The sequence below is a fragment of the Paroedura picta genome, chromosome 3 (genome assembly GCF_049243985.1).
Source record: "Paroedura picta isolate Pp20150507F chromosome 3, Ppicta_v3.0, whole genome shotgun sequence".
Lineage (NCBI taxonomy): Eukaryota > Metazoa > Chordata > Lepidosauria > Squamata > Gekkonidae > Paroedura > Paroedura picta.
The window spans coordinates 86,753,854-86,777,402 of record NC_135371.1 but is presented as its reverse complement, the minus strand read 5'-3'; the positions used below and the strand labels follow the sequence as shown (position 1 = coordinate 86,777,402).

At 40.7% G+C, this 23,549-nt stretch overlaps 1 protein-coding gene across 8 annotated transcripts in view; it reads right to left on the bottom strand.

The window, feature by feature from the left end:
* The window catches only part of FAM13B (family with sequence similarity 13 member B), a 116,491-nt gene that overhangs the window by 52,601 nt on the left and 40,341 nt on the right, over window positions 1–23,549 (bottom strand). For all 8 annotated transcript variants that reach the window (XM_077326724.1, XM_077326723.1, XM_077326719.1 and 5 more), the window contains 2 exons: window positions 20,196–20,337; window positions 12,150–12,307 (listed from right to left, as the gene is read on the bottom strand). In XM_077326724.1, coding sequence (XP_077182839.1) covers window positions 12,150–12,307; window positions 20,196–20,337 — 300 coding nt within the window. The remainder of the gene's footprint in view (window positions 1–12,149; window positions 12,308–20,195; window positions 20,338–23,549) is intronic.

Here is a 23,549-nt window from a genome sequence, read left to right as displayed (position 1 = left end):
TACAATTGCCTTCCCTTCCTCTCCCCACAACAGACATATTTGTGAGGTAGGTGAGGCTGAGAAGGCTCCGACAGAATTGCTCTGTGAGAACAACTCTAACAGTACTGTGATTATCCCGCGGTCACCCAGCTGGCTGCATGTGGAAGAATGGAAAATCAATCTCAATTCTCCAGATTAGAGGTCGCAGCACTTAACCACTACATCATGCTGGTAAAAGATTTGTGTGCAGTTACCGCTGGACCTAAATTCCTTGTCTCCTATCAAAAATAATTACCCCAGCAATGAGATTTCTCTAGTACTATTCTGAAACACTGTCCTGTTCTCTCTTTCTCTTTACTTTCCCTATTTTTTAATCCTTTCATTCCTTAATTTCCGCCTCTCCTTCAACATGATTTTAATTCCCCTGCCTCTGCAGGTTTTTAAAATTAGGACTCCTCAACCCTGCTAACCTACTAATTGTTCCAGACAACAGCACAGAGAATTCACGCTTGGAAGATTTATGACAGGATTCACACTTTTAACTCATTTCTTCCTTTTTTAAATAGAAAATATAAATCTGAAAGACAGCGTGACAGATTTTACACCAACTGCTTATGCTGATTGGAGGGTCATGACAAATGATTGAATGGCATCATGCCTTTTCTGCACCACTGTGACTATGGGCCTGATCTGCAGTACCAGAGTGAGTCAGGATGAGGTTGGAGCACTGGTCATCTCTTAGCCAACACCAATTATTTGGCTAACACAACAGAAAAGCAGTGGGATGCAGGGGTGGGGGGAATTTGCTACATAGTAGGCATGAAACTGACAGGGTCCCCCCCCCAATACTGTATTTATTAGGTTAAAATAAAGATAGGGTGCCAAAATTGCCCGGGAGGGGGGTCTTCTGTTAATAGTAACACCGTTACTATTAACTTGTTACTATTAACTAGTTAATAACACCAAGACTGAAACAGAACTGAAAAATACATATACAAAGAGTTTATTTACTCAACACTGGTCACCTTTTCCTGAATAATGGAACAATGTTTCTTGAGGAAGCAGTAAAGATGCCAGTCCTAATTATGATATAGAATACTGGACTAATGGTATTTGTTGTTGTTGTTGTTAGGTGCGAAGTCGTGTCCGACTCATCGCGACCCCATGGACAATGATCCTCCAGGCCTTCCTGTTCTCTACCATTCCCCGGAGTCCATTTATGTTTGCACCGACTGCTTCAGTGACTCCATCCAGCCACCTCATTCTCTGTTGTCCCCTTCTTCTTTTGCCCTCAATTGCTCCCAGCATTAGGCTCTTCTACAAATGGTATTTATACATTCCTGTAAACAACTGATACTGCATGAAAAATCAGAATGTTTCTTAAAGATGTGGGAATTGTTATCAATAATCAAGCTAACAGCATTTCAAAATTCTAAGAATATTCTAGATAAAAACTGGCAACAATTGACAGCATTAAAAAAAAACTTCTGCTGTTAGAAATGGATAGGAAGGGAATAAACTATATAACTGTGGATATTCTCTTCTGTTGTTTTTATCAACTGGATGTGTTTTTTTCCATATACTGGTTCTGATTATGTACTGTTGTATTTTAATATAATTTGATACAGAGAGAGGATATTAGATTTTGCAGGATAGCGTTATATATACATACACTTACTATAATGTTGGAGTTGACATTTATGTAAATGTACCTATGTGTAGTTACTATCCAGGTCTTGATGCTGAATGAACTGACCTAGAATGTAATTACTGAGATCGCCTGCCTTATGGAGCAGGAACAATTCTATCTACCAGCTCTCTTTTGTGCAGCAGCATCATAGCCTTTAGTTTGGGAAAGGGGACAGCATTATCGTTACCTAATGTTTAGCCAAGCAGAACTCCCAGTTTCAAGTGTATCTGGCACTGGGAACATGGGACAAATTTGGGATCTACTAGTTAATCACACATATATAACCCTAACAGTCTCCCTACCTGAACAGTGGAGATCTTTGGAATTTACTGTTTCTCCTAATGTTTATTTCTTCTTTTTTCTGAGGGTCAGCATTGTTTGCCTTTTCGTCTTGGGATTGTGTTTCTTTTAAATGTTGATTTTTACAGTTCTTTCTTTCAGTGTTGAGTTTTACAGTTCTTTATTTCAGTGTTTTGTTCTGGGGGTAGATTCAAATGAGTAGTTGTATTGGTCTGAAGTAGCACAATAAAATCAGAGTCCAGTAGCACCTTTAAGACCAACCAAGATTTATTCAAGGCGTGAGCTTTCGAGTGCAAGCACTCTTCCTCAGACTAAGAACTGACCATCATAACAGTAGGACAGAAGAGTAGTTCTGGGGGGCACTGTAGCTGTAGTTAGAGTAGTCCATTCTCCCAGTTTGGTAGCTGTTGTACTTTTTGTAGGAGGTTGCCAACTTCGGGTACTGTTGTTCTGCTCTGGTTTGGTGGCCCTCTTTTTCACCGACAGAGCTAGTTTACAGTTTCTCTTTGAAATAAATATTCAAAAACATTTAACCTACTGGTGCCTCAATTAATATAAATTTACCAGTAACTGCTGCGTTTCCCACCCTCGGCTTATATGTGAATCAATAAGTTTGCCCAGATTTTGTGGTAAAATTAGGTGGCTTATATCCGGGCCGGCTTATATGCGAGAAGGTACAGTACTTGATCCTTATATCTGTACTCTTATGATTCCTGTTCCATTATCTGAGGAAGTGTGCATGCACACGAAAGCTCATGCATCACACAAATCTTTGTTGGTCTTAAATGTGCTATTGGACTCAAATTTTGTTGTACTTGTAAACCACTATCTACCTGCTACAACATTCCCCTTTTTGTAGTAATTTTAGGCAGTTTGAGGATGAAGCCTATTGTCTAGATTGCAGTCTGTTTTTAGATCAGTTTGGGGACAGAAACTATCTTGGCTGCCTTGGTTGATAACTGTTCCAAGGAGAAAACAATTCTGCTGATTCTCCTGGACCTCTTGACAACCCACATGGAATCTTTCTGAAACTGTTACTTGGGTTAGTTATCAGGGCACCATGAGCTCCTGCGCAGAAGCTCTCCTTAGTTCCTCTAGTACTCTATTGGTTTTGGTGTTTAAACTCTTAAAGTTATGGATAGCTTGAATGGAAGCACTGAGTTTCACTGCTATGTCCCACACAAGGGTAGCTTCCTGACACAGACCTCTGGACCATCTTGATTATTTAACTAAAGCATTGTTATTGCCCACCTAGACAAAATGGATCAGTTCTGAAGGATATCTGAGAAACATCTAAGGGCATAACAAACATTTCACAATTCTAAAATGTTAATGTGTAGCAGCTTTTCATCTTCTATCCATGTACCCCTTAACTGACAATCCCTCACAGTGAGCTCTGTGCTCAGCAGTGAAAGGAATTCTTCACCGTACATTGGGTTGGGCTTCTAGGCACAGCAAGAAAGATACTGTTATCTGAAAAAGTCAGAGAAATGTCAAATAGATACAACAGTTGTCTATAAACAAGTAAACTGTCTGAGCTCTTGTTGACTGCCTCCATCTAGGAGCCAATTGCCTACAAAGAGAAAAAATTAGTAACAACAGTTGGCATATTATGCCTACCACATCCTCTAATTAATAATTAAGCACAGGTCAGTCAGAGCCACTATCTCCACAAGTATGACACTCATACTGCTTCACAAGACAATTAGTTCCTAAGCAGTTTATACAAAAAGACAAATGCAGAAACAACTATGCACATATCCTGACCAATATATACTTATTAAATAACTGCCAAAATGAAGAAGACAGACACACCCTAAGAATGGATTTTGCTGTAAAAAAGATTCTCAATACTTCAGTTGGAAGTAGGCCATGTGAAATTCATATTTTAAAAAATCTATGGAAATTTTCAACAAAAGGCAGCTATTTGTACTTTTGCTTGTTAATGATCAAGAATCTTAAGATCATTTTTAGTTAATGTTCTTGGACACTTCCAGAATGTATTTCACAGTTCCAGAATGTATGTTCAGTTTGGGGGTGCTATTTGAGTGTTGGTTAAGGTTTAAGAGACAACTGCAGCTATTTTCCCTAACCCAAAAATTCAGCAGATCAGCCTTCATTGCTGCAGTAATGAGGATTCTGTGCCCTGCAGTCTACAGTCAGTGAAGACAGAGATGAAATCGACGATGGCAAAGCTCTTGTTCAAGTCCCCAAATTTATTCCAGTCAATGAGTCACTTAAATACTCCCTTTGTTTTCACATTGTTCTTTTGCAGTGACTCTTCATGTTTAAATAGAGTGTTTTCTATATCAACAAATGTCTGTTTGAAAAGCTAAAAAAAACCCTTGGCTGGATTGATATTATACAGTTTGTTAACAATCAAGTTCTGCCTTCGCATTCATTTTAGATCTGACCCCAATAGTCTAATTTCCCTCATGCTATCTGAACATGAGTCATCTACTTGGTTAAGACACACTGAGGGAAAAATGAAATCTATAGGAATCTCTTTAGACTCCTTGTATCTGGCATCAGAAAAGACTGCATTTAATTCAATTAAACACAGACTTCTAGTAAAGCTAGCAGTAAAGCTAGAAATGGGGATCTCACCAAGCTCTCAGCCCCTAGCTGCGTACTTCTACCATCTAATCATCCCACAACAGCGTAGAACATTCATGTTAGCTAGAACTAATGCTCTACCTGCTGCTGTGCTATGTGGGAGATTTCAACAGATCCCACATTCAGCTAGGTTGTGCCCCTGTGGACAATGCTGTATGGAATCAATTACACACGTTTTCTTCCATTGTCCATTTTATTCCTCGATCCGAGCTAAATTTCTTAACTCACTGCTGTGTAAGAGAACTGCATTTGGATGAACGTAAGATTCAGTTTCTTTTGACATCCCAGAACCCTGATATAATTGAACCAGTTGCAAAATTTTTATATCTTGCCATGAGAAATCGTGAATGTATTATTGTCTTACTCCAAAGCATGATCTTTGCCTTTGTTTTCTCTAGCAGTGGATCCTTTTGCACTTTCCCTCCTTATATTGTACTTTTATATGCTATTAAAGGCTTGTTGTTGTTGTTGATATTATACAGGAAATATTGAAATATTGAAAACTTTGTTGATATAGAAAACACTTTATTTGAAGAGTCACTAAGGAAGAACAATATGAAAACAAGGCGAATAGCTATATGACTCATTGACTGGAATAAATTCGGTGACTTGAACAAGAACTTTGCCATCATCAGTTTCATCTTTCCTATCTGCAATCTACCAAGCCAGAGGTCCAAGAGTACTGTTTTTAAATACTTCATGACACTGTTGAAGAGTCAAAAAAGATTTCTTGAAGAGCAATTCTCATGGACAATGTCCACTCTCACAAAACCATATAGTAGTAATACCGACAAATGCTAGAGTCCTTCAAACACAGCCCAATTCACTTCAAAGAAAACATTTACAACAGACTGGAAAAACTAGCACCAAAAAAGCAATTCTGAATTTTTCTTCCTGTTAGTTTTTCCTGTTGCATTGTTATTTAAACTGAGGCATCTGCTACTTAGTTAGCTTACAAGTGACTGGAAAAAAGCAAAATAATGCAAACAGGGAAAAAAAAGAGATAAAGGGAATGTGTCAGAAAAGGGGATGGGCACAAACCAGATCATGATCCAAAATTCATCATGAATTTGGCCCAGTTCACGCCCCTCAAACATTTTCCAGTCTATTCTCTGATTCAAGCCATTTAAACCTTGCCACTGAGCAGGGCAGTCCACCCGTCAGCTGCTACTCTCCATTTTGCTCCAGCACTTTCCAAGTGGGGGAAAGAAAACAGACTGCTGAAATGGCTATCTACCATGTCAGCTGAACAGCAAACAAGTACACCTGTCTTGCTATTAAGCTGAAATAAGTCATTTCAGTGGTCTGCTTCACTTCCCCCTGCTTTGAAGTGTGTGAAGGGGGGGGGGGAAGCTAGGCAAGCCCATCAAGCAGTTAGGTTTAAATGGATGGCAGGCATTTCAGCAGCCCATTTTGCTTCCCCCTGATTCTAAGTGAGAACATCCTGAACCAGAAGTTTCTACTTTGCGCCTATCAGGAACCACTTACGCCCTAGTTTATCTTAACAATCAAAGACCCAGCAAAGCACAGAAAAGGAAGAAAATGAATTTTTTTTTGACCATGCTGGACTAAGACTTAAGGTTTTTGACTAGGCTTAAAGTTTTGGTTATCACCTTTAAGGTCACACACGGTCTGGGCCCAGTATACCTGAGGGATTGCCTCTCTGCCTACACCCCTCAAAAAGCCTTTCGCTCTACCATCTCCAACCTCCTGGTGGTCCCTGGCCCCAAGGAAGCCCGCTTGACCTCAACCAGGGCCAGAGCTTTCTCCATTCTGGCCCCCACCTGGTGGAACGAGCTCCCAGATGAGATCAGGGTCCTGACAGAACCTGAGCAGTTTCGCAGGGCCAGCAAAGGAGAGCTCCTCCACCAAGTATTTAGTTGAGGTCGACCTACCATCGTTTCCAATTAGCTCCTTACCCCCCTCACTACGACTGCTACGAATCTGCCCAATCTACTGGGTCTCAGTAAGAGTTGAGCTGAGACTCCCTGCAGTTCCATCATTCCTTAATGTTACTGTTGTTATTATGTTAACGCTACTGTTGTTATTCACCTTGTTGTTCTATTTGCAATTCCTTCATTAGAATCAGTAGCTTGACTGGACACATTTTGACTCAGGATTAAGGTTCATTTTAACCTTAGATCTAAACTCCATTTTATACTAGGAGAAGATCCCTTTCACTGTAAATGGAAGAGGCTCGTCTATCAGAAACTGGAGCAACTAAACTTTGCTCAGCTTTATTATTCTTGATGGGAAGCAAGAAAACTGCATTTTAAAGGGTCAAAAAACAGCTGTTGATGCTAAAATTCAGAAACCAAATAGCAAGCAAGAAAGGTGTGTTCCCTTGCCTACAATAGACTTGAATCTCCAGTTGCATACCAACAAATGTAAATTTAATGACAGTTCCCCAATATCGTGAGTTTTTTGGTTGCTATGCTGAATATCATTTTAACCCAAGAAATGAATGATAAAATAAATATTTTTCTAGCCTGCCCTTCCAATACAGCTAAGGGTGGGTGACAACATTATTAAAGACAATAAATTATGTTTAAAACATAGACATCATCTAATTCCTCTCAATTAATACACTGCAGACAAGGGGAGTTCTAGGACTTGGAGAGATCTCCCCCCATCTCCAGCGGAGAGACCAGCACTTCTTGATGGTCACTTCAAGCCCTGACCATATGCCTGGTGGAACAGCTCTGTCTTGCAGGTCCTCAAGAACTGATTAAGGTAAAGTGTTCCATCAGGAGTGCCAGGGCCAAAAATGTTCTGGCCCTGGTCAAGGACAAAATCACTTCCTTTGGATCAGGGATTCTGAGCAGATGTTGTTCTAATGATCTTAATGCTCTATGCAGAATATAAGGGATAAAGCAGTCCTGTAGATACGCTGGTCCCAGACTGTTTAGGGCTTTGAAGGCTAACACTAAAACCTTGAATCTGATATGATCTCCAACCTGGAGACAATGTAGCTGAGAGTGCACTGGTGTCATGCATGCCCTTCATTGAGTCCCTGTAAGGATTCATGCTGCTGCATTCTGAACCAGTTCCATCCTCTTATGGTGCCCTACCTTCAACTCTGTAAGAATTAAATTCATCCTCCCATTACTCATGGATTCCTCCAACAGTTCAAACAAAGTAAAAGTTAAATTCCTCCTGTGGAATAGTAGGGGCCATATTATTAAGCAGGTTGCCAAATTTTGTGCGCATGTGCTTAGCACACAGGAAAGACAACTTAAGCTTAAGTAAAGATGTTTAGAGGAATTTTACTATGCATTTTTATAATGTACCCATCAATTATACAATTTTATATATTTTAAATTTTGTACTGGCTCCCCGATTATGCAATTTTCTGCTGTAAAATGTTTTGTTTTGTTTTTTTGCTGTTTTATCTGGCCGCAGTGTTGTATTAAAATAAATTTGAATTCTGAACCAGTTGGAGTTTCCAGATCAGTCTCAAGGGAAGCCCTGCGTATAGTGAGTTGCGGAAGACTAATCTAGCGGTGACTGTCGCATGGATCATCCTGGTTAGGTCTGACACCAAGAGATAGTGTGCAAGCTGCTATACTTGGCATAGGTGGAAAAACGCCGGGCGAATCACCTTCATGAGTTGGGCCTTAAATTAAGTTTTATTTATTGTATTCATAATATAAATAAACCTACAATTAGGGTTCCCAGATACTTCCTGGCTGCTAGTGGGGGATGGGAAGGGTAGGGTTGCCAGATCCAGGTTGTATCTGAAAACGGAACCTACGGAGGACAAGGACCTCATTGGGGTACAATGCCATAAATTTCACCCTCTAAAGTGTCTATTTTCTCCAAGTGAACTGATCTCTGCAGCCTGGAGATGAGCTGTAATACCAAGGAATCCCCAAGTCACATCTGAAGGCTTGCATCCCTACCTACAATCCATGATATGTTCAAATATTGACATGATTCCGTCAATGAATTAATACAAATACAAAACTTGGCACACTGTGGAAACAAGTAAAGGGGTTAAAATGAATGATAAAAGCAAGATGCTTAAAAAGGTGAAGGTTTAAATTATATTCAATGACTTCTTCTAGTTATTTAATATGATCCAGGTTACGATAAAATAGTATACATCTCTTACTGAGCCTATTATATAAATATTAGTACAAAGTCAAGGATGACTCAGGAAAGGGGACATGGCAAATTCTAGTGGAATACACTATTTGGGAGAAGATATAATTTCAAGGATAACATAGGAAATAGTTGAAGAATTCAGATTTGGAACTCTAAAACATCCATATCATAGCAGAGGTGGTGATAAACTTCCAACTCCCAACAAGAATGACGGTCAGCAACCTAAGAATACTTGAAACATCATGCAGATCTCTCCATGCTTGTGCACACACACACATCTTAGATACATTAAGGTTCTCTAAACAACAAGAATGGACAGCATTACTTCAAAGTATTAAAAACCCTACCTTTACTTAACATTTCTCCCATTAATTTAACAGGTTTTTGGGGAAAGCCCTACATAGCCCCAAAATATAAGAAATTACTGTGAGGCCAAAACATACATTTTTTTTCTTTTTGTGCTTCAAACAATATTACTTTGGTAGACTGTTGATGCAGCATGACACAGCAAAATCTGAATAAACATGTTATGTTCTACCATAGTCTAGCAAACTATCTATTAATATTTCTGCAAAGTAGTCTGGAAGACTCATTTAGAACAAAACATAAGCTTCCTTTTAGATTATATACAGACTTTGTAACACAAACAAGTGTTTTACATTGCAGTGAATAACTTCAAAAAATATTTATGTTGTCACCTAGATTTTAAAAGTTATTTCGATCACATTAAACTATCCTTTTAAGTGCATTTACCTGTGCAGTAAAACTTTGCAGGCCATTCTGATTATTTTTGCTATTCCAAACGAGCACTTCATGTAAAAATACTTCATTTGAAGAACAATACAGTATGGTGTTCTGTGTTGGCTATTCATTCTGTTTTCTCGGCGACTTCAATAGCTGCTTGTAAGATGGCACTTCTGGAGTGCTGCACTAAGCCCTGCAGTCTACACAGAAATAGACTGCAACATGAGGTCACTACTGACAATAAGCTGCCCAATCAACATTTTTGCTCTAGTCTGCATTTTGTTCTACCTATTCTTGGTACAAGATGGTAGATCCTAAGGATTCCTGAGAATAACACTCATCTTCACAGTCTGAGTGCCTGCCATATATGAAAAGACTCACAAAAATCACATATGATGAAATATAAATCATTTGAGCAAACAGTGAGGGAACTGTGGGATTACTTTGAACAAACTATAATCGGGGGGGGGGGGGGTGTCAGTGCAAAACAGAGATACTAAAAACAGCCACAAAGAAATTCTAACTAAAATAAAGCCAGGCTTTCATAGCATCTGAGACTATGGATCACAGCCAAAGGTATCACAAACTGTATATACAATTAACAAAATTGATTATATTTGTTTATTATTTATTTATTGGATTTATATAAACAAAATTTGGAATATTCTCAAAAATATTTAAAATAAGAACTGCAACAGTATATATTTATTTATAGAAAATGAATAAGTTTGTAAGTGTCATCACCTAATTCCCTGTGTCATAAATCAAACTCACAAAACTTTGGTCACTGCAACAGAGTCTTTATCATACAGAATGTACTTATAAAAGACACAAATATTTTTTTTAAAAATACCTGAATTATATTCTTTTGTATTATTCCACTGTTATAGTGTCCCAAATCTTTTCTATTATTTTATTATTTTCTTTCTGAAGCCCTTTCATTATAAACCTATTTATTTTGCCACTAAACCTCTTCCACTTTCACTGTAGGTTTGTTCCTGTAATCAAGAACTCTCAAATTATCTATCTGGGGCTAAAAAGGGAAAAGAGTCAATAAGTGGTGGAGAGTCAATAAGCAAGCTCACAGTTCTCTGGACCCATTTCATTCTCAGCATTAGAGTTTCTGCAACTATCCTTTAAATCCTAATAAAATCAGAAAAAAAACACCAATGTCCAACGCTATCCTCATAAAAAGCGCAGTGTTTTGGGCTGAGAGATCTTACACTTCCTTAAAGATTTAGTTGCCCAAGTACATAATAATCTGAAAGTTTTCCTGCTTTGTTTAAACAATAATAAACAATAAAAACAACAATAATAATTTTTCAAGCAACTCAAATTGCAAGAATTTTATGCACCATAAAGTTCAGTCATCCAAAGAAGGTTGTCCAATTTCATAATGCAGAAATGGTCAGTGACCTTAAGAATTACCCCCCATTTGTTTGAGAAAAAGGGATCAGCGTATAAAGAAAATTTGTTTCTATTATATCATACTATAGAACTAGCTTTGATAGCTTTATAAAAGATTTCCCCAAAAGCACCAGATAAGGGGAACAAAGGGCCAAACTTGCAACAAAGCCACAAATCTAAGAACACCTTTAACCATGTTAAAATGTATATTATACCCCATCACATGTGCAAAAATGTTTATGCTGTAAGCAAAAGGCAAAATATTTTTAAAATTAAGTTCTTTAGGAGAATTTTTTATTTATTATTGAGTATGAGTATAATTCTTTGCTACCTTTTCAGAACATGGCTGTTCAAAGAGGCTTGCAACAATATCAACTTTTGTCAAAAATAAAAATCATAAAACAAATCAGATGATAAAACAAATCAACAATAGTTTAAAACTGGAAGATCAGCATAAAACACAAGGAAGCAATAAAACATTACTTCAGACAAAAAGAACTTCAGAAGTCAGAAAGCAATAGCTATAGTAAAAAAACAGAAAAATAAGAAGTACAATGGCCAAGCATCACCACACAATGGAAGATGGTCTGGAGTAAAACTCAAAAGCCTGGGGAAACAAAATGTCTTAACCTGGAACCTAACAGTCAGAAATTAATTTGTTTCATGTCATGATTATTTATCTTGCATTAAATCATACCCTAAGGTCCACTTACTATGTCAAAAAGCTTGTTAAATAAATTTTTTAACTAGCATATATAGCCTAGCATGGTGCATCCAGATTTAAAGTACTTAAGTCTCATTGGTTTCAACAAAAGAGAGTGAAGGATGCACTTAATACCTGCTCTGAAATTTATGAAATGTTAAAGAGTTTAATTCTGACTGAACTGTGCCCACTGAATTCTAAAGTACCAAGAGATTGAAAGGAAGAACCAAGAGTCTAACTACTATTGGACCAGATTCTTTGAATTGGTAGCAAGTAAGATACTGGCAAACTAAGAATTATTTTGGTCAGTGATAGAAAAAGCTGGGATGGCATACAGATGGGCAGGGTGTGGACAACTGTTTCAACTGATTCAATTTTACAGTTTCAACTGTAAAGCTATCACTCAATTTATGTCATAGGATGCTTGTGGCTAAAATATTCATGCTACTTCCTTAGAAGAGAGACATATGTAATAAATAAAAACCTACAGAGAACTCTGAATGGATGCTGTACCACTGGAAGGTCACTGGCTCCCAAGAGTAAAAAGGACATACCAATTAATTGCCTAGTTAAGGGTGCCTATTAAAGAAATCTCATTAATACCTTGTTGAAGCTGCAACACTACATGACTCCAAGATGCTCTCCATCATATCTCGGGGCTCGATATCTTGCTTATATTCTGGGTCCTCCATACTTTCTTCTTCTTCTGGCAGTTCTGGTTGGTCAAGCTTTATATCATCATCATCCAACAGATCATTTATCTTTAAAAAAAATCAGTAAACTCAAAACTCCACAAGAAAATCAGGTTAGTTAAATCTCAAATATTTGGGCAAAGTATGCTTTATTGTAGCATATAGTAGAGGAACAATTAGAAATAAATTTGGGTTGGCTGAGAATTTGTTTTATTTTTATTTATTTATAATTCGGTTTCTATATCACCCCACCCCTATATGGGCTTGGGAAGTTTACAATATAAAAATAGATACATCAATAATCAATAAAAGATTGATAAAACAGTAATTAAAAATAATCTACCTCCCACCTACCCCAGCTGCCACCATGCACTGTCAGGTTGTTTTGTTGGTGGAGTTGTCTAGTTGGAGGAGAGAGTGCCAAATGGAAGAAAAAAGGAGAGGAAGAAAGAGAAAGGAAAGAGGGAGGCCCATCTGATTACAGGCTACCATAGCCTCAACCATAGGCCTGGTGGAAGAGTGCCATTTTACTAATCCTGTGGATCTCTGACAGCTCCATCAGGGCTTGGATCTCAGCTGGCAACTCGTTCTACCATACTGGAACCAGGGACGAACAGGTCAAGGCCAGGTGGAAATTGTAGGAATCACCAGGAGGCTGGTGTTTGCTGAGTGTAAAGCCCTCAAGTGAGTCCCTCAGATATGTAGGATCCAGACTGGGTAGGATCTTGAAGGTAAATACGAAGGACCTTGTACTTGGTTCAGAACTCAACTGGCAACCAATGCAGCTGCTGGAAGACAGGTTGAATATGAGCCCCTCCATGGGGTTCCCATAAGGGCCCGAACAGTAGCATTCTGTACCATCTGAAACTTCTAGATTAGGGATAATGAATGAGGAACAGTCCGGAGGTGACCGCTGCAATGTGTAATAACCTCTTATATATAATAACAGGGGAAGAAACTGAGACTGAAAAAAGGCAAAACTGAGGAAAACTGAACCAAACCATGAAAGTGAGTTAAGCACTTGGAATAAAGATAAAGTTGTATAAGAACTGGTCAAGTGGAATGGCAATTTAAAAGCCTAGGCAAGTGATATCAATAGGAAGAAAACAGCAAAAGGGGATAAACAGCAAGATAGAACTGAGAATAGTGAAGTTGTAGGTCCGTATACCCCATGATATTTATTTTAATTTATTTATTTGCATTTATATGCCACCCTTCCTTGCTGATCAGGACAGTTTACAGAAAACGTTTGATAAATGAAAGTACAGATAAGATAGTTGAACTTAGTAATAACAATCATAACATACCACAAATTTTGTAAAAACTAAGATCAAGCTATTTGCAAAGACCCACTACAAATTTAACTGGAAAGTATATAATATTCATATAGGACAGGTAAATCATTTTTACCAGTAAAACCAAATACTTAGGGATAAACCTTAGTTACACAACAGATGGGCAAACATAGAGAGAAAACCATAAAAACTGCAAAAGGCCAATCATCTCTTTTATCCAAATTTTACTAGAAAAAGGTAACAAAATCCTACCAGCAGTCCCCAAAATCTACAATGCTAAAATAATTCCCCAGATCATGTATGGAATTCCAACATGGATGGAACTTTTACCACAAATTAGAAAACATCCAACCTTCTTTTTTCAGAAATCTACCAGGATTTCCTAATTGCGTGGCAAATCACACACTTGTCGCAGAACTTTGCCAACAGAGTTTAGAAGCCAGAGATTGGCTTCTATCCTTCAAATACTGGTTAAAAAATCATTTTCATGCTCAACCAAATAGTTTGCTAATTAACTTTTTGAGTGATCCCTACTCTTACTGGTTAAGTAAAGTGTCACAGAAACTTCGAGCTATGGGTTTGGACATCTCAGCTCTTAGTGTGCAAGAAGAATTGGTTATACTAAAATCAATCTCTCTGAGATTAGAAAATCTGGATGCTCAGTCATTAGGTTCTTCTACTAATAGTGTATGTTCTCCTCGGTTCTGGGACATTCCCTTAACATACAAAACCATGCCCTTCTATCTCCAAACTCTGGAGGCATATTCATTAAAAAGTGCATTTTTATTTAGCTCGCCTAAAATATCTCTTTCCTTCAAACCTAACTCGGGGTAGATTTTTGCAGATTCCTTCTCAGGAGAGATATTGTTTGTATGGGTGTAATGTCCCTGATACACTATACCACTTACTCTTCAAATGTCCTAAGTTAGCTCTACACTGTCATCCTTTAGCTAAATATTGACGAGAAACACTGGATAAAAGTTATACAAAGTGTGAAGGACTCAGCAATAATTCTAAAAGTTGCTAAATTTCTCTTGGCACTTTTAAATGAAAATCTTTATATTACAGAATTTGTAACTGTAATAGTTTTAAACTTTAGTTTCTATGCTTTGCCATTTTTATACCATCAAAGGTACTCTAACTCTTACTCTAACATACCATATCATGTTCAGGTAACTGTATCAACAGTCTTAATGTCAGCAACATTAACATGACCTTCTGGTGATCCTTTTTGAACAGGAGCCAAAGTTCACACACTTAACATGCTACACCAAGGGCCTAGGTTATGCTTTTTGAGGCCCATAAATAATCTGAATCATCACAAAGTCATTGCAGTTACTGTTTCTGAAAGAGGCAAGTAAACTGAACAATAGCTTGCTTTGTGAAGTCAAATGGGCCTTAGGAGGTCTGAGCAACAATAAAGCTAGTGGTGGTGACAGCATTCCAGTTGAACTATTCAAAATCTTAAAAGATGATGCAGTAAAAGTGCTATACTCAATATGCCAGCAAATTTGGAAAACTCAACAATGGAAAAGGTCAGTTTACATTCTAATCCCAAAGAAGGGCAATGCCAAAGGATGTTCAAACTACCGCACCATTGCACTCATTTCTCATGCTAGCAAAGTTATGCTCAAAATCCTACAAACTAGGCTCCAGCAATATGTGGATCGAGAACTTCCAGAAGTAGAGGCAAGATTTCGAAGAGGCAGAGGAACTAGAGATCAAATTGCCAATATACGTTGGATTATGGAGAAAGCTAGGGAGTTCCAGAAGAACATCTACTTCTGCTTCATTGACTATGCTAAAACATTTGATTGTGTGGAGCACAACAAATTGTGGCAAGTTCTTAAAGAGATGGGAATACCAGAGCATTTTATCTGTCTCTTGAGAAATTTATATGCAGGTCAAGAAGCGACAGTGAGAACTGAACATGGAATCACTGATTGGTTCAAAATTGAGAAAGGAGTTCAGCAAGGCTGTATACTGTCGCCTTGCCTATTTAACATGTATGCGGAGCACATCATGAGAAAGACGGGATTAGAGGAGTCACAAATTGGGATCAAGATTGCAGGGAGAAATATCAACAACTTCAGATATGCAGATGATACCACTTTAATGGCAGAAAGTGAAGAGGAATGAAAGAGCCTGTTAATGCGGGTGAAGGAGGAGAATGCAAAAGTTGGCTTGAAACTCAACATCAAGAAAACAAAGATCATGGCATCCGGCCCTCTCAATTCCTGGCAATTAGATGGGGAAGAAATGGAGATAGTGACAGATTTTATTTTCCTGGGCTCCAAGATCACTGCAGACAGGGATTGCAGCAAAGAAATTAAAAGATGCTTGCTCCTGGGGAGGAAAGCTATGGCAAATCTAGACAGCATCCTACAAAGCAGAGACATCACCCTGCCAATGAAAGTGTGTCTAGTCAAGGCTATGGTATTCCCAGTTACAATGTATGGCTGCGAAAGTTGGACCATAAGGAAGGCCAAGCGTCAAAGAATTGAGGCTTTTGAACTCTGGAGAAGACTCATGCGAGTCCCTTGGACTGCAAGGCGAACAAACCGGCTAGTCCTAGAGGAGATCAGCCCGGACTGCTCCTTAGAAGGCCAAATCCTGAAGATGAAACTCAAATACTTTGGCCACCTCATGAGAAGGAAGGGCCACCTTGGAGAAGAGCCTAATGCTGGGAGCGATCGAGGGCAAAAGAAGAAGGGGATGACAGAGAATGAGGTGGCTGGATGGAGTCACTGAAGCAGTAGGTGCAAACTTAAATGGACTCCGGGGAATGGTAGAGGACAGGAAGGCCTGGAGGATCATTGTCCATGGGGTTGCGATGGGTCGGACACGACTTCGCACCTAACAACAACAATAACACAGGGAATCATATGGCTGCATGGCCTGGAGGAACCTTGGCCGGCAAAACAACCAGCTGAGGCTGCTTCAGGTTGTGCAGCCATTTTAGTATCTGAGGGAAGGGCAGAGGGAGCGCCCTCCCTCCCCTCCTTACCCCGACCAGTAAGGGCCTTGCTTCTATAACACAGGGAAACCTATGATTAAAATTAGAGGTTTATTTGGGGAGGCACAGTACCTCCATATTTTTGGTCTAATCTGTTCCACTATATACTTCTGGTAAAGCTTTGAAGGAGGAGCGCGTCTCATGGCTTAAGTACCACCCAACGCTTAGCACCTAGAAAGGGTGGATGTCCTGCCTGAGTGCCCCCCCTCCAACGGGCTTGCATGTCTGTCCAGTAGCCAGCCAATCACCTTCCTTTCCCCACCCCTGACCACCCCCTCCTACTTCCACTTCCCTCTGAGGCTGGGAAGCTGCAGATCCCTGCTGTGTGAGAGCTGTGGCCTTTCCAGGTCCTGGGGGGAGGGGGAGGTTTTCTGCAAAGTTCTTCCACTCCACCCCCTTAATTTAGCACCCATTGTACTCCTGAATGCAAGAGTTTGGCCCCTAGTTTCAAAATGTTAAAATGTATCAACCAGGGACATCATTAACAAAAACGTCAAATAATTTCTGAAACACCATTTTCATTTATTTACAAGCAAGCATTTACTCCACCAGAGCGCTCTGGACCTGTTGTGGTATTGCACCGTTCCATCGCTATATTATTTTATTATATTGTTATACTGTTACATTATTCTGTTATATGGTTACAACCACTGTTATTAATTACTGTATGTTTTAACGAAGACTGTTTCATGTATCGTTGACTAGTTTTAATGTAAACCGCCCTGAGACTTCGGGGAGGGCGATATATAAATCTAAATAAATAAAATAAATAAAGAAAGAAAGCTCATTGCAAGCAGGAAAGCAATGGGCGCTAGAACCCAGGGGACACCGGGAGGTGCAGATCTCTCTTTGTTTGTCTCTCTCTCCCTCTCCTTCTTGCAGCTTGTCTTGGTGTGCCTCGCAGCAGAAGGAATAGCAGGTAGTGAGGGCTATTTGTACGAGGGAAAGAGGGCTGGTGTGCAGTTTGGGGCAGCTCTCTGTCTCTCTCTCTCTCCCACAATCGCAGCAGGGGCGGCTCTCTCTGTATCCTGTCAGCAGCTTGGGGCAGCTCTCTCTGTGTCTCTCTCTGCCTCCCCCCACAGCAGGTATGATAGGAGGGAATGAGGGCATGTGTTCAATCTGGCAGGGCTCTGTGTGTGTCTGTCTCTGGTGCATCTGAGAGGAACGTGGCCAGCGTCCAGGGAGGGAGGGCAGGAGCTGTAGGGCCAGGGCCAATCAGGGTGCAGCCAGTTTTGCTATTCCAACTTGGATAGCTGGACATATTCCACCCCGCAGGCTGTTTCACAAATATATAGAGGAACCATGGATAAGGATTTATTAGAAATCAAGCCCATTGTAACAGATACAACGGGCACTAGAAGGGGGCAAGGCAGTGGCTTCCCTTCCCCTTGAGCTGGGAAGGGCTCCAGCTGCCTCACAGCGAGGCAGCTGTAGGACTCCCCGGGGCAAGGGGGAAGGCTTCCCCCCTCCCCCCTGGGCTGGCTGATCCCCATTTTAGTATGTGAGGTAAGGGCGGGGGGGGGGGGTAGGACAGCTCCTTCCTGCCTTCCTCCCCATGGGATTGGGCTGGCAGTCAAGCTCCCTCCCCCGCTCTTCCCTCAGATACTGAAATGGCTGCGTGGCCTGGAGAAGCCTCGGCCAGCCAGCAAAGCAACCAACCGAGGCTGTTCCGGGCCGCAGAGCCGTATTAGTATCCGAGGGAATGACAGCGGGGAAGCCCAAGCACAGCACCCTACGTCCCCTCCTACCCCAGACCAGCAAGGGCCTTCCATGGGCTGCGGATGCCTCTGTGCCACGGAAGGCAATCCACTCCTCCCCTCCTGGCAAGGGCCCTCCATGGCCAGGGGAAGCCTCGGAGGCAGCCAGCATTCCCCCCCCCCTTCCTTCGGATATTAAAATGGCTGCATGGCCTGGAGAAGCCTCGGCCGGCCGGCAAAGCAACCCCTCTCTCACCCCGACTTCCTCAGAGCATAGCACATTTCCAAGATGGATTAGGAAACTACCGTGCATAACAATTAAAATTGGGGAAGGGCTGTAGCTCAGTGGATTTACAAGCAAAAGGCTGTAGGTTCAATTTCAGGCATCTCCAGTTTAAAGGATCAGGCACCAGATGATGGGAAAAACCTTTGCTTGAGGCCTTGAAGAGTCACTCTCAATTTGCGTAGACAATATTGACCTTGGACCGATTCAGTATAAGGCAGTTGCATGTGTCAAAACTCTTTAACAATGCATTGTAAACTGTATCCAACAACCAGGATTCCAGAAAACTACTCACTATGGCATAGAACCATTCAGCAACATACTGGTCACTTTCCTATAGCTCTTTTTTTTTTTTTTTTTGCAACTATTTGGGCATAAGCAACTCCTGCTTTTTCTTACAAGCAAATGCAGAAAGCTTCCCTCTTCCTCAAACCCTTCAGACATGTACTGAGGGGTGGGGTGTGGTGGGATGACTACTGTATTCTCTCCTGTATTTGCTACTGGACACACATACTTATGTTGACAGCCAGTTGATCTCCTGCCAATTGGGCTCAGCCAGTTTATCTGCTCAGTAGCCAAAGTAACTTTGCTATAGCAATAGTGCATCTTTTCATTCTGTAATATTTGGCCCCTATAAATGTCATATGTACATTTATATTTAATTTATTTATGTTACAATTTCTATACCACCACTCTCGACAATAGCAATCTGGTGGTGGTTTACAAAATATAAAATCAATAAAATCAAAATACAACCCATAAAACCCCATAAAAAACAATTACAATAAGATGGCAGCATAAGTTCCCTAAATCTCCCAATGTCAGCTGTGCTTTTCCAGCACAGCTTAGGTGGTCCTAGATAATATAAACCAATTGGATCTGATAGTAAAGCATATAATATGGCAGGACCCACAGTTAGTAACTCTGTTCACCACCACCGCCCCCCCGCCCCCCCCCCCCGCCTCAGCAAAACACCTGGTACAAGAGCTCCATCTTGCAGACCTTACAGAACCTAGATAGAACCATCAGGGCCGTCAGCTCTTCCAGGAGCTCACTCCACCAGGTTGAGATGAGGTGAGGTGAATGTCCCAGGGCTCCAGGACAATGAGCAAATTCATGCCCACGGAGTGAAGAGCCCTGCGGGGGGCATAAGCAAATAAGTGGTCCCTCAGATAGGTAGAACCCAGGACATGTATAGCCTTAAAGGTAAAAAACGAAACCTGGAACTTGATCCAGAAGCAAATTGGTAACCAATCTAGCTGCCATAGTACCAGCTGGATATGGGCCCTCCAAGATGACCAAGTGAGGACCCTCACAGCCGCATTTTGTACCAGTTGTAATTTCTGGGTCAAAGACAAGGGTAGGCCTGCATAGAGCAAGTTACAGAAGGTGCTGCAAATGACAGAAATTATATCAGATCTTAAATGAAATGAAAGACTCCCTGGAGAAGAGCCTAATGCTAGGAGCGATTGAGGGCAAAAGAAGAAGGGGACGACAGAGAATGAGGTGGCTGGATGGAGTCCCTGAAGCAGTCGGTGCAAGCTTAAATGGACTCCGGGGAATGGTAGAGGACAGGAAGGCCTGGAAGATCATTGTCCATGGGGTCGCGATGGGTCAGACACGACTTCGCACCTAACAACAACAACGACAACTTTGATACTCTTACCTGCTCAGTTAGTGAACTTAAATCATTAGATGAGAAATCCTCCTCTTCGTTTTCAAAGAATTCATCATAATTCTCTAACAGTCCCGCCATAACTCTGCTAACTAGTTCTTGCTCTTTCAAATCTTCCACATCTGTGTAAATGCTAAGAAAAAAAATGCAAGAATAAAGTTTAAGATTTCTGAAATGTATTTTCAAAGGTTACTGATAATTGCCTGTTCTGATAATTTCCCCTGGGGGGCCTAAATACGCATATTGCAGATTCCAAGCCTGGTTATCCAATTGATATACAGATTACTTTTAATGGCATAAAACTCAAATATATACAGATAACCACAGCTCAAGTAAACATGAAATACATATCCTAAGATTGACAAACACAGGGAGTTAAACCTTAACATTGCACAAAGTACATTTGCAACCTTAGACAATTGGACAAGGTTCTTCTCACTAAGATGACTTGCAGTTTATCTCTGATGATTTGCAGTTCATTTCTGCAAACCAGCCCTAGTTTGGCTATAATGTTCTGAATCTGAGTACACTGACTAGAGAGGGTCGGACGTACCAAAATAATATGTGGAAGGGTGTCAAGGTGTCCAATTGAATGTCTATCCTGTCTGTTCCTGAGCTCCTTAAGGCCATCTAGAATAGTTTTATCTTCAACTTCCCAGATAAGGGAACCACTTGTATCCCACAGGCAAAAGTCTTAGATTACAATCAGCCACAAATATGTGACATGAAGTCATGTAACATCATGGTCTCATGATAATAAAATAACAGGACAAAGAAGGAGCCAGAGTTATGGTCAAACTCCATCTCAGTGCCAAAATCGTGGCAGAAAGGTGTAAGAGAACCAAAGACATTAAAACACAAGCTAAGCCCCCAGTGGTATACTACAGAGGAAATCAGCAACAGCAGATTCAGAAACCATCCTCCCTGCAAAATATATCCCTTGACTTTTTTCTCCTTTTCCCCATGACCATCCATGCCCACCACCAATTATCCAATGCTTCTTGTCCATGCTCATAGCATGGGCTCCTCCCGATCTGCAAAAGGACAGCATTCTCAGACAGAGGGGGCTTTGTACTGCGATGGAAAATACTGACCAGCTGGCAGTGGTGCCCAGGCGATGGAAATCACAAAAAAGCAAAGTAGAGCTTTCACAGAAAGATTTTTTTTTGGGAGGGGGGGTATGAACTGCCCTGCTCTAAAAAGTAGACTTCAGGACAAAACAGTCTCATCTTGCTGAACTGTAGCTTATCTCAGGGTATATATGAACACAAATGAGGCATGGTGCCCTGGCTCTTTATGCATAAATCTCAGCAAAAGGTTCTTTAATAAAAAGCCTTCAAAGTGGCTCTTTACAGGCTTGTTGCTCATTAGCTGCAGCTCTATGATCCACTTGATTATCAAAACCCATGTGTTCCAGAGCATCTTCCAGTGTTACATGACAAACTACAAATGACAGCACCTTAATATGTGCCCTTGGTCACATATATTAATCTTGGGATAATAGGCACAGTAAACAGGAACACTAATTTTTTAAAAACTCTCATACTCCACTTTTATATAATTTTCTGTTATAATACAAAATGCAGTAATCAATAATACGTGTTAAAGTAAGTTACACATTAAAGCAGCTGTTAAATTAGTCTAAAATGGTAGCTGTGGAGTAGTGATTAGAGTACTGAACTACAACATGGGAGATCAAGGTCCAAATCCTGACTTTGCCATGGAAGATTCCGGGGTGATCTTGGACAAGTCACATACATATGCACAAATCTACTTCACAGGGTTGTTAGAATAAAAAGAGATATATGCATGCTCTGTATGTCCCAGTTGGGGAGAAAGCAAGGGTGTATATCCTTATTCGTGGTTCCTCTATATATTTGTGAAATGGCCCGGTGGGAGGAGCGTTTCCAGGATGTCCAAGTTCAACCAAACGGCAGGACCTTGTCATCATGGGTGACTTCAATTTCCCAGATGTGTGCTGGGAAACAAACTCTGCGAAGCGTCCTCAGTCATGCAAGTTTCTGACCTGCCTGGCTGACAATTTCATTTATCAAATGGTAGATGAACCCACAAGAGGTTCAGCCATACTGGACTTAATACTGACCAACAGGCAAGAGTTGGTGGATGAGGTGAAGGAGGTGAGGACCCTAGGGGGAAGTGACCATGTCCTCATAGAATTCCTTTTGAGATGGGGAGCCAAGGAAGCTTGTAGCCAGACGCGGATGTTGGATTTTCGTAGGGCAAACTTTAATAAACTCAGAGACATGATGAGTGTCATACCATGGACGAGAATGCTGGAAGGGAAGGGAGCATGTGAAGGGTGGGCGCTACTCAAACAAGAGCTATTGCATGCTCAATCAATTACTATTCCAGAAAGACGAAAACACTGCAGGAGCTCTAAGAAGCCTATTTGGATGAACAGAGAACTTCAAGAGGAACTAGGAAAGAAAAGGAAAATGTTCAGGAAATGGAGGGAAGGACAGAGCTCTAAAGAAGAGTACCTACAGGTTACTAGGCACTGTAGATCAATCATCAGAAAGGCCAAAGCTGAGAGTGAGCTAAGATTGGCCAGGGAAGCCCATTGTACCAAGGAAAGATTTTTCAGTTACGTGAGGAGCAAACGTAAAGTAAAGGAGGCAACAGGCCCGCTGTTGGGTGCGGATGGACAAACTCTAACGAAAGATGCAGAGAAAGCAGAAAGGCTTAGTGCCTATTTTACATCTGTTTTTTCCCACAGGTCAAAGTGTTTAGGCACATCTAGAGATGGCTGTAGCCAAAGGATAGTGTCTGGGTGGCAGGTTAACATGGATAGAGAGGTTGTCGAGAGGCATTTAGCTGCACTGGATGAGTTCAAATCCCCTGGTCCGGATGAAATGCACCCAAGAGTACTCAAAGAACTTTCCAGAGAACTTGCACAGCCCTTGTCCATCATCTTCGGAACCTCTTTAAGGACTGGAGATGTCCCGGAGGACTGGAAAAGAGCAAACGTTATTCCGATCTTCAAAAAAGGGAGGAAGGATGACCTGGGAAACTACAGACCAGTGAGTCTGACCTCTGTTGTGGGGAAGATAATGGAGCAGATATTAAAGGGAGCGATCTGCAAACATCTGGAGGACAATTTGGTGATCCAAGGAAGTCAGCATGGATTTGTCTCCAACAGGTCCTGCCAGACCAACCTAGTTTCCTTTTTTGACCAAGTAACAGGTTTGCTGGATCGGGGAAATTTGGTTGATGTCATTTACTTGGATTTTAGTAAAGCTTTTGACAAGGTTCCCCATGATGTTCTGATGGATAAGTTGAAGGACTGCAATCTGGATTTTCAGATCATTAGGTGGATAGGGAATT